Raw genomic sequence first — 13,462 nt, 5'->3', positions numbered from 1 at the left:
ATATCCTCTGATAGATTAAGTATGTTCATTTCACCCAAACAAATCCCCACAGCCTCTTTGACATGTCGTCTGTCTGGCTTCAGAGGGGCATAATTTGATGTGCATAAGCATTAATTATGAATTGTTGTGGCAAGGAGAATGACAGAATGGGGTCAAGGGGTAAATGTATGATGACAATGTTTTGCTGCTCATACTTGATCACTTATTGTGAATGAATCAGGTTAAGATGCAGTGCTCTGTTAAACCATATTTTACATTTAGCCTCCCTTTAAGACATTGGTGAAAAACACCAGCTGTGTTAGGGGAGGAAAAAATGATTGGAGCTCAAAGTGACCTAACGTAAAAAAGTAGCTAGAAAACTTCCAGTCAAGCAGGCATTGGAAGTGAAGGTCAGGTGTGACGATGGATTGGCAAGCAGGCCAGTAGAAAAACTGAAAACATAACTTCTATGAGAAATTCAGTGGCAGATCCAAAGGGAAACAATGGGGAATTATACAATACAATACAATACAATCAGGAAGTAGACAACAGGTAAACTGAACATGACTGAACAGATGACCCAGCTGAGAAGACTGGGTATTACAGGGACAAAACAAACAAAGGAGGTAGGTAAAATTTAACACATGTTAATACACATCAGACAAAGACAGGAATTAACATTTTTGTTTTGGGTCCCTGTGCAACTAACGTCAACAAGGCGCCTACTAACTCAAGATAAATCCTCCAGATAATCTCCTGCTGTATTCTCACATGGGCTTATCCTGAGTTTCTACTATCCTGAGTGCCATGCAGAAGAATCGTGAGAGGAGGCAGCACTACCTTTTTTTTTTTTTTTTGACATCATGAGATGTTCAAGGTTTTTGGTTCAACTAAGGTAACTGGTTTAATCCTCTGACTGGCAGAATACATCTGAGTGGACAAAGTGGAGGAGCAGTACCTGCTTACCTCACCACCCCCGCTGAGATGTTAGTGAGCAGGTCAATTAAAGGGTACCAGGACTGTTTACAGGTCAACCTATGGTCTACAGTGCACTGTACCACTGCATATGTGAATGGGACTTTACATTTTGAGAGAAGTGACCTCACTGGACCTCTGGATCCCACTCCTCATCTCTGCTTGAGAAAAACAGCTCAAGGCTACACCAGCCACTGCTGCTTCATCGATTTTTATACTTTCAAACTGTCCTTTATGAGCCCAACAATGTGCACTGCTAAATCAGTGCAGCCGCCTTTTAAATTCCATTTCCTTAAGTGTTGCTGTTCATTGTCGAGCAGATTACACTTCGGTGGTACTGTTCAGTATCCAGGCCTCACTAAGTGCAACTGTGAGTGAGTGTGGAGCAACATTAATGCTTCAGTAAAATTTCCCAATGAATAACAGTTCAAGTCAAATCAAATCGTCCCTTTTCTTGATTGTTTACTTACATGTGACGCTGCTGTTGGTGGGCACCACCACGGGGTGGGTCCGTGGGTTTTTGACAATGTCTTGCCAGTGGATTGTGTCTGCGTGACACAGGAACTTGTTCTTGTCGACGTACACCCCCCCAGTAAGGATCTCTGTGGAGAAGAGACAGAGCACACATTCAGTACAGATACACACAGGGCTTCCTTGGTACTTACTGTGCCCGGAGGATGCACCTAATTCAGCAATTAAGCTGCCAGGCACCTGATGTGTTTTTAAATTGCCATCTTTCCCCCGCTGTCATTGTATAATTAAAAACTGACATGGCCAGACACTGCACATTTAAGTCAAAATCATTGACATGCTTATAGGGACTAGATTGGATGGGCACTTAATCCTCTAAGGGGAAGAGTTGATCTTGAGAGAAACCTACACCTGATGTTGGTTGTTGCCGTGAGGCTGTTGGGAGAAAGCCGCATCATATTGCTATGATTACAACCTCTGATCCCATCCCATTCTCATGTTATCTCAACTTCCTTTTCCCACACGGTGAGCTGACAGAATCAATTATTCTCCACCACCATTACAATTCTATATTTCATCACAGAGGTTGGACAAAAAGTCATGTATCGAGACCTTCATAATATGCATCACCTTGTTGAGCCAATGGTTGTCAGACTTTTGGGGGGAATCAATTACTTTCGCTACACACATGGACATACACACGGACACACACACACCCAGAGTCTGTTGAATGATTGGTTACAGAGGCTGATTCAGATTGTTGTTGTGCAGGAGTTGAGAGAATACTTAATGCACAATTTTATTGGAGTGAGAAGGAGAGAGACGGAGAAAGAGGGAGACAGTGGCAGATTTGCATTATTTACCGGGCGTGTGTTCTCTATCTCCCAACAAACAGATTACTGACATAGGGCGGAAACCGATGACACAAATAATCATACACAAGGCACCCCGCCAACACGGTACAGAAACAGCCGAATATAAGATTGTCCCACAAAGGCCTGATAAAATGATACTCCTTGGATAATAGGTTGCGGTTGTATTGCCTCCATAACCCCCCTTCCATACCCCAACCTCACCTCTCCCTCTCCCCTATCTTTCTGCATGTGCGGTGGGAGTCGGGGAGAGAAATTAATCCTGCCTCTCACCGCAGGAGGGATATCGCTCGGCGAGAAGGAGGCCGCGTCTCAAATTCAAATTGTTTACACAATGGGATGCTTCTGGCAAAGTAGGGCAATGGCCAAACCGGCAGACAAAGCAAAGCAGTTATTATTACAAAAATGCCAGCAGGACATCTCAACCCTGGTTAAGCAAGATATATGTACATCTCACAGGCACTCACCTTAATCCTGGTGGATTTAATTGGGGCCAAAATATATTGAATTCAGGTGTAAAGGCATCCAAAACACATATGGCCACATTTAACAACAAGCAGATGCAAAGTCACCATGAAACACATATTGGAAGAAGGTGCAAATGTGCCTTTTTAAATCAATTTTGAATGCAACACATGGCCCATGGCGACATACAGCAACATGATTTGAACGTGATATTTCAATCACAATATTTTGACAGTCAGTAGAAATGATGTCACAATCTCTCATTTTTATTGACTTCCCAAGTCTACAAATCTCAGTAAGCAATAAAAAATTCATTGGAAAGACCTTGAATTTGATAATCGTGCAGCTTATGTACTCAGACCAGAGGGACTGCATTTATATAGTGTCTTAATGACCACTCAAAGCACTTTACAGTAGGAGTTGCATTCACACACACACACAATATATATAGCTTTGCACTTCAGTACACTCATAAATCCCATTCACAAACAATTTGGGGTTCTTGCCCAAGGACAGTAAGCAAAGAGGAACTTGGGATTGAACCGCAGACTCTACCTGCTGTAGTTTTCACTTCTGCATAAGCTGTTTCCAGACATGAACTCAGGAAATGTCCAGAAAATTGGATCCGGACACGGAATTTGCTGTTCTCACACGAAGAACACAGCAAGATATTCAGGCGAGTGGTGGTGAGAAGGGAGATCATGCAGGAGGCAGGACATGACACATAACTTGGTTTACAGAACATTGACACTGGTGTTGTCCATAAATAAATAAAGCTCTCGACTCTTGATGTATTTCCAGTTTTTTGTCAGCATCTGCAACATGTATGGCATCCCCTTTTTTATTCTGATATATTTTTTTCCAGTCCAGTTTATGCATTCATCCCATATATTCTCACATGGGCTCACTGGGACATTTTCCATGCAGACAGTACAAGTTATGGAACATGTCCCGGCAACTGACCTGGACATTTGCATCACCTGGATATTTGCATTCTCACATAAAGCCCCACTAGAAAATTCCATGTATGAAAGGAGCTTCTACCAAATGTGAGGAAGCAATTAAAGAGAGAGAGGGAGAACATTTTAAAAAGACAGATTTGCTGTGTTGACTTTTGTTCTACTGATTTCCATCAATTGTATTTGTAAATAAATGAAGGCAGAGAACCCTTTATTAACTAATGTGTAATTTATGTATTTTCTTGTATTTGTTGACATGTATTGTGCTCCACAGCAGGCCATGCAGCTACAGCCACAGTTTTTTCATGGCTCTCACCTGCAAACGTAAACAGAAGAGATGAACTAAGTAAACAATGGCTCAGCCACAAATAAAGTCCAGATTCTTGTGTGTGGTGATGCCATTAATTCCAAAGGGACACGAGCAGCCCTCACACTCTCAAAAGCCATTGTGTAAAGAGATAAAAAAAAAAATACTCAGTGTTTATCACTGTCACAATAGCTGACCCTAAACACCATCCAGAAGGCTCCACCATTCTCACACATGATGGGCATGTTCTGCACAAAACAACGCATCAATTTGCAGTGCGACATCACCGAGTTCAAGACGCTGCATAAGAGTTTAATTGGCTCCTCTGTGGCACTTTGCCCAGGAATCCTTCACTAAGATATTCATTTACAAACGCACATTACATAATGCCCACAATAACATGCAAATCTCATGCAGCCTCTGCTTTCATTACAAGTAAATGCGTGGCTTGCACATTTGCGTTGCATGCACTTGGTGGCCAGGGGGAGATCAATGGTTAAATCCTGTTGTTGATTGTTTAGTGGGTAGAGAAAATGTCTTAATTAGTTTGTTCACGTAGACGCAGCTCGCATTTCTAAACTACTCCCTCCCCTTCCTGCTTTGTCCCGAGAGCAAACTGGGTGTCTCTGAATGAGTGTATGGCCTCAAAAGGCGAAAGCAGTCTTCAGCATCAGGCTGCATGACCGTCAGTGGAAAACAATATGAAATTCAGGGAGGCAGAACAAATGTATGCAGGCAATTATTTTGATGGTAAGTGCTTGTTGTGATTTTTTTTTATTTTTTATTTATTGCAGTGTGGGGACGATTTTGATTAAGACTGGGAGGCAAATAGCAAACCAATGATTAGAAGAAAAGCCATATTAATGAGTTTGGGAGAGAATTGGTGTTGTGTGGACTGTTTAATGAAGAAATATGTAGGACAATAGCAGCAGTATAATAAATGGTTGATGCGCTCCAGGACTGCATTATTGAAAATCCCCACTAGGGTTTATTCTTCTGCATACTGAAGAAGATTCATGTGCTGGAGCACTCACATCAATACATACAAGAATACACATTCACTCAATGTCTGTACTGAAGGTCCTCTTTAGTCTGAACAGGAAGTTGGAAAGATATTAAGTCAGTGAGAGATTCAGGGCACTCAAAAAGCCAGACAAATACAAAAGATAGACATGTGTCCAGAGATACTGATGTATTTCTCCTCTCCTCCAGCAGTGGGTTTGAGCATTTTACCTTCAGGTCTCCACTGTACTGTCTTATTGACTCTGAGAGCTTCAATTTGGCATTAGCTCAGCACCCGATATCAGCTCAGTGGAACAGTGGGGAGAAACTCAGCAGGAAGCTGAGGATGCATTCTGGGTCAAAGAGGCTAAATGCAGGGCACCTCCTGAACATACCCCAGCAGAGGTAGAAGACTGAAGTTGTTGCAATCGATAGACAGAAAATAAGAGGGTAAGCGCACATACAGTCCGCCAAGAAGAAACACAGTTTAGGGTTGGCAATAATGACACCCTGAATTACCAATTTGCTTCATCAGTAGGATTATAAGCACAAGGTCACAAATTAAAATTTGCAAAAGCTGGAAATGTAGCTGGGGAATATCAGCACTGCTCTGCCTTCTGTTGGCAACAACTACAAACTGCATGAGAAAGTACTTTTGTGGTAATAAAAGCAAATAATGTGCTAATGGGACCTGAGCTAATGCTGAGTGTAACTACTGTGTACCACTCCAGCTTTCCTGGAAAACATCATGAAGCTGTATTAGCAACATTCCTGCTATTGTGCACTTTGTCTAAATCCATATTAGCTTGGTAAGAATAACAACGATATTTTACTACTGGCCCTTAAAATTACTCTCCCCTCTCTACACATTCAGCATAAGAAGGGAAAAATGAAGGCACTTGTGAAATAGTTCTTGAGGGAAGCACATTTTAAAAAAGCCTGAGAAATGACATGCAGAAAAAAAGAGTCACTCCAGGCTGCCAGATGAACTGGGCCACTTCATAGACAATCACTGCAGAATAACTAAAGAAAAAGAGTGAGTGAATAATCAGGCAAATTGAAGAATGTAAAAGCCGTTTGGAGCGATGATGAATAAATGATTTGGAGAGATAAATGAAAGATGTATTTTATCATCTATGGATGTTGACTATACTAAAATAAAAGCAGACATATAGATGCTAACAGATCTTGAATGATGATGGATTCATTGGAAAGTCATAATCTGCCATGAAATGCACCATCTCAACTTCCACAACACTGACAGAAATATTTGTAATAATTAAGAGGATGTATCCATTTACATTATATCTGCTTATGTGGTCACAAAGTGCTGCGTCCATGAGTTTGTCAGATAACTACAGATCTTACAACAGCAACACTGCCTTTTCTCTGCATATAGGTGATTTCCCCTTCTGTCTATCATCTGCTGCAATGGCACGGCTCCATTTTTGCCGTGGAAACGCTTACAAATATATTGTGTGTGTGTGTGTGTGTGTGTGCTTCTGTGTTGTTCAAGATTCGCCACACTTTCATTCGTAAACAGATTGTGGCCCTGTTGAAGAGTCATGTGCATATGCACATATTCAACATATATTTACTTTTATATTCAAGTCTGGTTGTGCATAATTTTGTATTACTTTTTCCTCCCATTTCCATATCAGAGATTTCTCAATTGTCGATAGTCTTTTCAAACAGGGTCAACCCTTGGACAACTGCTAAAAATTGAGCACTGCTTTTACAAAAAGTTGGGTGAACTCAAACAAGACAAAACAGATAAACAAACAAAATAAAAAGACTTAATGTTTAAACAGTATAAGCTCAGCAGTGGATCTTACATTGACCATATTGCAACCCAACAGCACCTCTCATTAGTCTTTCTTGTTCCCAAAACAGCTGTTCACCTGTTTATTTAAAGTTTGGTGAAGCTCGACTCAGTAACCAGAACCCAGAACTGGAGAATCAGTGGCTGTTGTCATAAACGTGCCCATTATCGTAAACAAGCTGCTCTCGTGATCGACACCTAATTCAATACATGGCAACAGTGAGGGCGTTAAAATAAACTGTTCTTCAGATTTGCAAGCCACATACAGACAGACAGAGATTTCTTGAACGATGAGATAGATGTTATACCTTGGTGGTTTCATCAGGTGTGATGATGGCACGTTGCTTCATGTGTTTATGTTTCATGATGACAAAGTGGCAATTGCTGCTCTTTTTAGTTTTCTATCAGATTTTGCAAGGACGTTTTTTTTCTTTTACTTTCTTTTCACCGCTCCACCTGGATAAAACTACAACATTACTTATCATGCTCCAAGGCTCAGAGAGAAAGACTGGCAACATAATTAAATACTCTAGGACATAACCTTGGTCAACAGACAAGAAACCTTCAAGGCTAATGTGGGTGATGTCACCAAACAAAATCATTTCTTTTTCTGGGCAGCACAGAGCAATTAATGTCCACTTTTATATCTAAGGGGTTTGACGGCTGTAATTCTCTTGCAACTGTGTCCATATTGCTAATACAGTTAAATATAAGAATAAGTGCATTTCTGTGTAATTTTAACCTAAGGATTGCTTAATAATTAAAAGTTCTACAGTGTGAAATGTATCTCAGCATGCATCACAAACTTCATCAGCTCTAACCTCATCTGCTATAAGGTCAATGGATGGAGCACCTCCCACAGGAACAGCATGCAATTTTAACACTGTTAACACAGTCCCGAAGCCAAATGGTGGTACCCACTCGAATGTAATTGCACTTTTATGTGTTTAACTATTGACCTGAAAAGAGCAACTGCATTAATTCGACTACATAAATGTGTTTCACGAGAGGTTCACCAGAGAGATGGCAGCACTGGGTGTGTGTGCGTGCGTGTGTGTGTGTGTGTGTGTGTGTGTGTGTGTTCAACTGTTTGGTTGAAAAAAGAAAGTGATGAACGGCAGCTTTATGGAAAGAGAAGCAATAAGACAACTGGATGGCACCATGTTGAAAGATTGGACTTAAATTAGATCAGAAGAAACAGTGATCGTATCAAAGACTGAGCAAAGAAAACCAGCCAGCGACAGATGAGCGTGTAGATACAGATGGGTGACAAATTAGAGAAAACTGACTAAATGAGTGGAAATACAACAAATGCAGATGCTTCCACACGGATGCACTGTGTGATACAGTTAAGCAGTTAACATCCAGTCATGCTCTGTGACCTGTACAAAAATGCTGAGCAGTTCATTCTGGAAAGGATTGAAGTGACTTTCAAACATGGTTAATTGTTGAGGCACCTATGGATGAGCATAGGAACAGTGACATCTGCATTTATGGGAAACTCCAGTAAATTAGGTCAAAAATTGTAGGTCTGCAGTCTACGTTTGAAACAATGCCCATGTTTTAGTCCAGTATGTGTGGGAAAACAGAAGAGCAACTCTTACCCAGGTGACTGAGAATGTCAATTCAGAACATGATCATAATGTGTCGGCAAGAGCCATCCATTAATTATTACACAGAGAAGAATATTATATTAAATTATATATTATTTTAGGATTGCAGCAATGAACCCCACAGTACAATGATTAATGGACAGTTTGGTACAGGTTCATTTGACTGCAGCTTTGTCAAGAGATGTTCATACAAACAACTTGACACATGCTAGGTTCTGTGCCATACACCTGTCATGAAATGGTTTTGTCTATTCTTGTAGCTGGCAGTACAAGTCAGTATAGCAAACTGGAGACTGCACTTTCTTGGGCTGTGAACAATACACATGCCAAGTGTGAAGCTAATTTGAGGAATAGTCCTAGAGATACTCGAGCATCATACAGACAATTATTTCAGTAATTATTAGATAGATTGACGACTACACATTTGAGTTTGGTGCTGCAAGAACCATCGGCACTGGGTTTGAATCCACTCGTGCCTTTAGAGTCACTGTATCATATAATACAAAATAACAATAATAATGGGAGTGGTCACTTACAGGAATGAGTGCCTACATTTAAAGGATATGAGGTGTCACTGGGGGTTAAATGACAACATCATGACACTATCAGATCATAGAAGCTTTTTTCTTACATGAAACCTTAGTAAGACATGTTGGTTTTCCCCTTTATTTGTCACCTGCCTGTATGCACAATATCTGGCTTCTGTGTGTCTGTGTATGTGTTTGGAAGTCTGTATTTAATTTCAACATGGTGACTGACATTCAAGGCTCAGTGGCCACAGCAGCAAACAGCATCACATGCACAGTCTGTTCAATCTTAATGCATTTCAGTGAATTTAGGCCTCTACTTTTTCCTGTTTGGCATTAAAGTGCTGGTTGAAAAACAAGCTGTGGGGCCCCCGATTAAAGCAGTTCAAACTAAGTGACATTTCCAAAAAATATATAAATAAATGGAGCAGTAGAGAAGACATAAATAGTTTTGAAATGGGTGAGGGCTGTGAATAAAATGGTGACAAATAGAAAAGGGAACGAGAGAAATTGTATTTTTGAGTTGACAGAGGGAGAAACAAGTGCTTGGTTGTATACAAATGTACAGAAACTAGACGTTACACATGGAGTAAAATCAACAATTCCAGTCTGAATATTGATCAAACTGAACAAATATGATAATTTGTTAAATTATTTAAATGTTACATCTTTCTTTTTGCATCTGTTGTGGTGTATAGGGCAACAAATAATAGTATTGAAGCTATTAATAGAAAACCATTTTATGTCAATACTCAACATCTACAATTGACACATTGGACTGTGTAGAAAGATAATGTATCCTTTCTTTCCTGTGTCACTCTGAAGAAATGTTGCTCAGCTCTTCTCTGGGGTTTTGAAGAAAGACACGAGGGCGTCGGCCACAGCCTCCATCCCCCAAACATATGCCTATCCTTCGCAAAGATAATTGCATTCACAGGCTGCTGATTAAATTTGGCCCATCCCTCACGCAATTGTTTCCTATGAGTCTTTATGAAAAATGGCTGAGATTTAAGGATTATGGAATTACACTCGAGCGAGGCGAAGCATCTGCTTAAAGACGAGAAGAGAAAATCATGACACAATGGTTATGTGTGCGTGGGGGGGCATATTTGCTTTTTTTCCAAGTTAAAACTGTGATAAACCCGTGGTAATCTGAGCTTTATGGATAGGGTGGAGGAGGAGAAAACCATATTATAATACCTTGAGATAAGATGAATCTAAGAGCAAGAGAGAAAAACAAAATAAAAACAAAGAGAAATGAGAAAATGAGCAACAGAAAAAGTTAAGACAGAATAGATTATCAAGGAGACAAACAAGTGAGTGATTAAAACAGAGTAAAAGGACCTTCAATTGCTGCTGCTGAGGGCCACTTAGCTTATCAAGGCTGATGTGTGATCAGCCTGCCAGCTGAATTAAAATGAGCCACACTCTCTGGAATGGGCTGAACAAAACAGGGTCTAAGAAAGCCGGGGAGAAAGAGGGGGAGAGACGGAGAGACTGAGAGGAGAGAGCGTATCATACCAGGAGCATACCAAGTATGTTGGTTTTAGCACAGAGGAAGCTGGCTTCAGTCGGTGCATGCTTTTGCTAAGGCAACAACACGTCATGGAGGCCTTGTTTTTCCAGGCCTACTGGGAGACATTCAGTAACACACCACAGACCACAGCTCCCCTTTTGTTCACACAGTACTCCACTCGTATGAGTTGTGCATCAGCCAAGGTGGTAAAGTCCACCCAGAGAACTGTAAAGCAGATTTGAATAGCTCGGCCAGAACGTGAGGAAGGAGCAGGCGGACTACTTCCTCTCACACAGGAAGCCCTACCTTGACAGCAAATAGCTGTGTGCTGTTGTCAGCTTTTGAATTTTTCAATTTCACCTGATCGCTTTTGGTCAAGTGATTTCCCAGACCTCTGCCAAAGCTGCATGATTTGTTAATTAGAGAGAATATCATCATGACTGGTCTCTGAGTTGCATAAGCATTTTAGAAATTGGATGTTCTGTGATATTAACCACTGATGCAACACACGTAAGATGCAAGGAGAGACGCAGAGGGGGCAGCAGCATATTTTTTCAACTCTAACATTCACTTTTATAATTAAACTGAAGTGCTTATGTTGAATAAAGGGCTAGAGAAAGCCTACCAGCTGGAGCAGCGATTGTCATCACATGTCATTGAATATAAAGATAAAGGATACATCTCCACTTCCTCCTACTATACAGAAATTAAGCCTAAATATCCATTATACAAATGCTGCCATCTCCTGTATTTGTAGCCAGAGTCTGCACAGTCGTTATCACAGTTGTTCCATAAATACATGCAATCGACCGATCTGTCTCAGCTGTCAAGCCTGACATTTCATCCTGTTTTAATAGCATCAAGCAACTAATTTACCCAAAAATGAGCATGTGAAGAGACATTATTGTGATAAGTAGTTCATCAAACTACAGAAATAGTTTATTATATTAATTTGACTCATACTTTTACTTTGTATTTTTCTTCCATGTCCCATCTGCTTACATGGAGGAGGCTGGGTTTATGACCATGACCGAGACACTTTGGTTTAGCTTTTAGTAAGAAGTCATGTCCATCTTTATGTAGAGACTATGGTTCAAACCTTTTCTCCCTTGCTGATCATTTTAGTCACCGAAAACTCCATTATGAGATGGTCTAACAGCTTTGAAAGCCCCTTCACACACTTTCCCTACAGCATTACTGGGGAAGCTGCGTCTGAGGATTTCTACAACTTTCCAAAACTGACAAGGCGCACAGAGGTGAGACAGATTTTTACTTTTTTTTCTCTCCGGCTCTCTTTTTCATTGGTTACACAACTGCAGTACTTTGTTTTCTCACCCTTTCCAAAACTCCTGTAGTGAATTTTAGTTTTTGCAGTTTAACAATAAGTTAGGGAATTCAAATCTGATATGTCAGGGCTGAGGTAGTGGCTTCAAACATTATATTCATTCAACATTAAAATGAAATACTGTGCAGTTCAACCTAATAAACAGAACCAGAGTGAGTCTATGATGTTTTTATGCAGTATTTTACATTGTAAAGTGGGGACACCAAATTTTCACCTCTTGTATTTTTCTTGTATTTTCACCACTTGTAATTGCAATAACTATAAATTACATTTTCATTTGTAAATAATAATATGATAAGGTGAGACCTATTTGTATAAATGAATTTTCCATTCCATACTCATAGTTTCTTGCTCCATTATTACCCAGACACTCCATTTTATAAACTTTCACATTCTACTGCAGTAGACCACTTGAATTTCCTGCTGTTTTGATTTTCCTCCTTTATTGTCCTCAAGGTAAGGCTGCATCCTGCGTGTGATGACAGGCATCATTGCATTGTCTGAGAACACAACTGTGGAGCAAATGCTTTTAGACCACATCCATGACCAACCTCTGTGTATGGGCAATAAAATAAGCCTTCCAGCCTGGTCGCCCCAATAACAGACTATAATAAAAAACTGAATATGACTGTATTGGAGCAGGACCACCTGGAAAATGTGGCTGGAAATTGACACTGAGATTCAGAAAAATAACATAGATACGTGTCAGAGCTGTTAAGCACCAAGACAAATAAATGTACCATGGAGTGGTGACAGAGAATCCAGGGAACACTTTTTTAATTTTTATTTGGTGAAGTCATGCCTGGTGTTGCATGTAGTAACACCCACCATATCTCTGTGGAGACCTGAGATGAACATAAAAGTGCTTTTCATGTCCCATTACCCATCACTGCCTGCATCAATAGCTGCCCCACTTACCCAAGGCTTCGGCCTAAGAGGCAAAAAATAAGCATATTAATTATTAAGCTGCCATGGGAGAAAGAGGAGGTGTGGCAGGGCTGGAGGGTAATATGTGTGTTTATGTATGTGTAGGCACTGAAGCAGGGTGATCACATTTGCTTTGGGAGCACAGCTTCTGTTACATTTGTGGAAGTCAAGATCAATTTAAATTTGCAGACACAATTTAAAATCTCAGGTGTTTCATCCAACTGTATAGTATATATATGTTGAAAGACCTGTGGCCGAAACTGCAGACCTACTACCAGTTTTGTAACGTAAGATATTCTCTGTGTCATGTCAAATGGATAGCAAAATATGATTTAATAAAAAATACCAAAAGAAAAAAAAAAAGACACACTGCTGCCTGTGTGATGCCAGAACTTATATTAAACACCTCATGTCTTTACCACTAAAAAGTTTTTTTTCTCACCGGTGCCCACAGGTGTCCGTTTAGGCCTCATAACTAAGTTGATAGAAACTGACATTTTCCTTAGTGGCTTTTGAGACCCACCAAGCTGTCAGTCAGTTCCTATTTTATTTGCTTTCGCACTCACTTTGCTTCTCCTCTGAGATGAACACTGAGCACTTCTCTGACATCAAAGACTTGTCTGAAACACAGTCTGGCCTTTGGAATCAAAGGGAGAACTGCGTGGTAAGGCTGCACAGCCAT

At 40.4% G+C, this 13,462-nt stretch overlaps 1 protein-coding gene across 2 annotated transcripts in view; it reads right to left on the bottom strand.

Annotated features, from left to right (window-relative positions):
• The window catches only part of erbb4b (erb-b2 receptor tyrosine kinase 4b), a 280,908-nt gene that overhangs the window by 102,013 nt on the left and 165,433 nt on the right, over positions 1–13,462 (bottom strand). For both annotated transcript variants that reach the window (XM_069533004.1, XM_069533003.1), the window contains exon 4: positions 1,425–1,556. In XM_069533004.1, coding sequence (XP_069389105.1) covers positions 1,425–1,556 — 132 coding nt within the window. The remainder of the gene's footprint in view (positions 1–1,424; positions 1,557–13,462) is intronic.

Source organism: Paralichthys olivaceus, chromosome 10 (genome assembly GCF_024713975.1).
Source record: "Paralichthys olivaceus isolate ysfri-2021 chromosome 10, ASM2471397v2, whole genome shotgun sequence".
Taxonomy (NCBI): Eukaryota; Metazoa; Chordata; class Actinopteri; order Pleuronectiformes; family Paralichthyidae; genus Paralichthys; species Paralichthys olivaceus.
The sequence above is the reverse complement of the archived record's forward strand: the minus strand, read 5'-3'. Positions and strand labels throughout refer to the sequence as shown.